Source organism: Diabrotica undecimpunctata, chromosome 5 (assembly GCF_040954645.1).
Source record: "Diabrotica undecimpunctata isolate CICGRU chromosome 5, icDiaUnde3, whole genome shotgun sequence".
Classification (NCBI taxonomy): Eukaryota; Metazoa; Arthropoda; class Insecta; order Coleoptera; family Chrysomelidae; genus Diabrotica; species Diabrotica undecimpunctata.
This window is the reverse complement of record NC_092807.1, coordinates 79886364-79891721: the sequence shown is the minus strand read 5'-3', so window position 1 is coordinate 79891721 and position 5358 is coordinate 79886364. Positions and strand designations below refer to the sequence as shown.

The 5358-nt window shown below is 28.2% G+C and overlaps 1 protein-coding gene across 1 annotated transcript; it reads left to right on the top strand.

Moving 5' to 3' along the window:
• Nucleotides 1-336: 336 nt before the first annotated feature.
• LOC140440667 (uncharacterized) lies at nucleotides 337-4825 on the top strand. The gene is made up of 4 exons (XM_072531026.1): nucleotides 337-729; nucleotides 1186-1400; nucleotides 1780-1890; nucleotides 2390-4825. The coding sequence occupies exons 1-4, from the start codon at nucleotides 638-640 to the stop codon at nucleotides 2503-2505; spliced, it is 534 nt and encodes a 177-aa protein (XP_072387127.1). The 5' UTR covers nucleotides 337-637; the 3' UTR covers nucleotides 2506-4825.
• Nucleotides 4826-5358: the final 533 nt, after the last annotated feature.

The following is a 5358-nucleotide window of genomic DNA, read 5'->3' as shown; positions in this document are numbered from 1 at the left end:
CTTGAAATGGTACACATTAATAAAACTCCTGAATCTATCAATTATAAGACAGACACCAATCATTTAAGTAATATCTACTGCAACATACTAAACAATATATAATATGATAGATCTTAACCTTTAAACACATACTTATTATAGTAATTCTCTAGTAACTGTACCTATAATTTTATTACATTCCTAAATATCAGTATTGCAGTAACTGACTACATACCATCAATTACATTTTATAGATCAATTTATCGTGTTCCTGATTCTTTCTCAATTTTATTAATTCCATCTTTCCACTTTATAAAATGAATAATACCATAGTATAAAAAAGAATAGTATGGACACTCGACAGGCGGGAAAAAGTACGCGCATCATTTAGCGCAGGCCATATCGCCATATTGAAAACAGACCGACCGCTAGTGACGTAGTGACATCCGACTGGTATTAAGGTGACGTGTAGTGTAGTCATCTGTCGTGATTTGTTTGTTTATTTCTGTGTCGTTTTATTTTTCGTTTAATTAAGTCTAAAAACAGTTCTTTTTAGAACTAAATTGTATTATCAAATTTCAACTTCGTATATTATATACGTAGGTATATATTAGTTATATTAGTTTTGTGGTTTCCAAGAGATATTTGTAATTTCATTATGCCTGGAGACCATTGTGCTGTGAACACTTGCAAAAATTCACGTTCGAAGACGGGAGGTACGTTTTTTACGTTTCCCAAGGATCCTCAAAGGTATGTATTTCTGTTTGTCAATATCCGTAACTAATAAACGTAAATTACAAGTTTAAATGATTTAAGACTGGTTCATTTTTGAAGAACCCTACTTTTTGCTGTACCTCTATAACTATTAAAATAATATTTGTGTACTTACTTTTGTATATATATATATATATATATATATATATATATATATATATATATATATATATATATATATATATATATATATATATATATATAGAAATAATATTTCTATTTTGTTATGAAAGTTCATAAAACTCAAATTTGCTAAATTTTGTAATCTATAATGATTAATTACTATTTAAATGGAATTATAATGATAATTATAAATAATAATAATAAATTATATAACTTCAGAACAATATAATGATTAAGTTTTTGCGTAGTAATATTTTTTATCCATTTTATCTAGTCAATTTTCAAATTTTTAAAATATATTTGTTTCAGGGCAGAAACCTGGGCACGAGCTGCTGGACGGGAGGATTTATATGTAAAGCTTCCAGCTTTTCATAAAAGTTATCAACTTTGTCATCTACATTTTGATGACAATTGTTTCTTAAATTATCTCTGTAACAGGCTTAAGCCTACTGCAGTTCCTACCATTTTTTCATGTATGCAGGGATCCTCAGACAATCACTGTGATCATTCATATTCAGTTTTAGGTAAGTCATTTTCTATTAGTGTTTTTTGGTAAATACTTATCTATTATTTTTAAAACTTCACTGTCCAAATGGTAATAGCTACGAAGAGTCTCCAAGTTCAATGTTATTTTAATATTAAATATCATGACCTACTCTTGAACCACATTTGAATCATGAATGGATTATATATAATCCATTTAGCATATAACCACGCTATTTGAATCATACGTGATTCATTGGACAGTGAAGTTTTAAATATGTTGGTTATCCCAAAAAGATATTTATTTTTAGTATCAGATATTAATGTTTCATTATAAGACATAAAGTGCAAAACGTTATTTAAACTAAAAGGAGGTAACAAAGTGAGGGAAAAAGTAACAGCTAACTTTATTTCTTGCAGATATCATTGTTTCTAGAAATGGGTGTTCAATGCAAGGTGGGGAAGAGTCTGTACAAGATCAAGTTTCAGGACCAGCAATTAATATTTTGCAGAATATTGTTATATCCAATGGTAAGTACTAAATGAGATATTTACTTCCAAAGGTATCAAGAGATTTCTATCCTGATAATGAATTATGTAAATAGTGCAACTTTTAATATTTTTTCAATTTTATTTATAAAACATGTGTATATAATCTTTTCTTCTTTTTATTTGTTTAGAGTTTTCTAAACTATTGAAACCTATGTTTCAATTTTAAATAGTGGTCCTTATGTTATTATATATCAAAGTTAAGAATGCTCTACAGGTTATACATGGTTATTTAGTCTGTTTGATCCACTCTATGTATAAACCTATTTTTTAAAAACAGTTAAAAATAAAAGTTGTTAAAAGTTATGTGAATTTTAATACTAGTAGTAAACATTCAGAGGATTCATTCTTAACAAGTGATAGAATTAGCACTCTTTTTCTAAAAGAAATATACAATACATTATAACATTTCTAAATTGGACTTTTTTCTATTATTACAAGAGTATTGACTTATGTATAATACATTTTTTTCTGTTTACAGATAATGTAGACAAATCAACTTCACCACTGTCAGAATTTTCTCCAACATTGAGCACTCAAACACCTTTACTTCTATCTTCCATACTCCAAGGAAGGAAGTTCTCAGATCAAAAGTAAAGGAATTGAGAAATGAAAATTATCGTTTGTCCCAAAAAATAAATGAACTTGAGAATCAAGTTCTGATGCAAAAAGCAGATGTTCTTAACTCATTGTCTGCAGAGGATTGTCAGCAGTTGATTTTTAAATTGTGTCCAAAGGAACTTGCCGATTTTATAACAATACAGATTGCCCAGACAAACAAGAAACCACGAGGTCGCCGCTATTCAGATGCTTTTAAGCAAGAATGTCTAATGTTACAAGTCGTATAAAATGTTTAAAAGGGTGGAGAATTACAATTCGTGGTGTACAATTGTTGTGGGAGAAACTTAAAAGTGCTGGCTATACTTTTTTGTTAACGAGAAGGTTAAATCAAGACTCTTTGGAGAATTTTTTTGGTTCCATTAGACAACAAACAGGAAATAATTTAAGTCCAACGTTTCAATTTCAAATGGCATTTAGAAAATTACTGTGTGTTGACCTAATGAATTCTGGAGCAGAAAATTGCCAAGGAGATCCTGATGCAGTTTTACTGAAACTCACTGACCTTGCGTTAACATTAAATAATCAACCTGCAGCAACCACAACAGTTGGATTAACTAATATTGATTTAGATTATCAAAAATTAGATATAATTTCACAAAATACTGCCAGATATGTATGTGGATATTATATTAAAAAGTGTTTGGAGGTTCATACATGTTCAACTTGTTCAAATTTCGGAAAAACTGTCACTGAATTAGATGATTCTAATTTATATTGTTTTTTTAAAGCATATGATACTGATGCCCTCGATATGTTTGGTAGTCTTCAAATGCCGGATAATATTTTTTTAGAGTATATAATTCAACTGGACAAAATATTTGAACAACATTTTGAACACATAATAATCAAAAGTGGTGTCATAAAGAACTTTATTACTCTGTATGAAAGTGTAATATTCGTACATCGTATTACACATTAAAATTTATTAATCAAAATTTCAAATGCCAAAAAAATATTTCAAATAAATCTATAAAAAATAAATTAATCGTTTGGAGCAATAAATAGATTTTTTTAATACTAACATGAAAAATTACTCTTATTTATTTAATTACTACAAGAAGTAAATTTTCTCTCTGTAGGTAAACAGTATTTACTTTTTTACCTAGGTAAATAATGCAAAATAAGTGTCAGTACAGTGCCATGTAGTTGTTTTGATTTGTTGATTTACTTCTAATAAAAGTTTTACAATGCCTTTAACTTCTTTTGCTGACACTGTTCACAATAGTGAAGTAAATATTCCCTCAGAGAACTCTGTTACAGGAAATGCAGAAATACATAATGATTTGTAACAATTGCCCAATTAATTATAATTTTAACCAAATTTCCATGTTCCAAGTCTGGTTAAATACATGATCATGTTCCAGATATTACAAATAATAGTTTTTTTATAATTGTTTGTTTTTAAATTTTTTTTGTTTAGAATAAATTAAGCTTACATTAAGAATAAGCTAATATATAAATTTTAGTTAAAGTTAGTAGCAAAAAAATACTACACAGTTGTGGTAATCTGAAAACTGTATATAGCATGCATAATTAGTGCGAAAAGAACAGTATGAGGTTGTTCTACTAACAAAGAGAAGCCGAATATAGTATGAAACTAGTACCGACATACGAGCTTGTTTTTAACACTCATTAGATTGAATTGTAGTTTTGTTAAAGTGACATTCAGTTTTGATAAGGGAAACGTCAAATATACGTCTATTTTTTCATTAGTAATGAAATCACAGACAATCTAGGTTTTATCACAAGAAATTCTCGAGATATTTCAGTACCCACATATAGAATTTTATATCTTACTTTTGTTTGTGGCATCCTGTCTTATGCTTCTAGAGAATGGTCACCATACTATTTTAACCATATTTACACCCTCGAAAAAATTCAAAATAAGTTTCTCCGGATTTGTGCTTATAGATTAAACTTAAAGAACTTGTCTTTGGTTGAACTAAGGTCAAGGCTAAATATCAGTTCGTTAGAAAACTATAGAACTAAAATGCGATCTAGTTTTTCTCTATAAACTACTTAATCATACAACTGACTGTTCTGATTTATTAGGTCCTATCAACTTTAGATGTAGCACTAGAATTCTTAAAGAAATATCTTTGTTCTCTATAAAACACTATCACACTAACTATGCCAAATTCCCATATCAGTTTCTGATATGGGAAATGAAATTCCCATTTCATTTTAAAATGATTCTCAGGAAAATTTAATTTATGTAATTTAATAATTGTTTAACAATATTTAATAATTATTTAATATTTAGTTTTAGTATTTGTGTTATGGTTAGGATATTTTACGTTGTTAATTATTTTGTACAAAATGGGGACATCCCGTTAATAAATAAATAAATAATAATTCTGGTTTTATTCGCAAAAAAAAATAAAGGAATTGATATTTTCAGTTAGGAAAATGGTAACCTTTACAACTGAACATAAAATTAAAATTATTAAATGATATTATTCTGGAAGTAGTGCCAACGATATAATCGGTACGTTTTCGTTTTCATTCGAAGGCCCTGTACCATCAAAATCTGCAATTCACATTATTTTTAAATTTGAAAAAACTGATTGTGAAAAAAGAATTGTAGAAAATGCACGGATTGTGATAGAGATAAATTAACCAGCTCGTGCAATTAATGAAGAACAGGAACAGCGTGAAACTGCCGTAAGTAGTCTAACTGAAATCAATTTTACTTGTAACAACACCCTAATTTCAACAGAAACTGTTATTACTGCTAGAACTGTACGAAGTACTTTAAAAACAAATAAGTACCATTGCTACTAAAAAAATTTTAAATTCACAACTATTCTACTAGAAACTGTAGTGAAT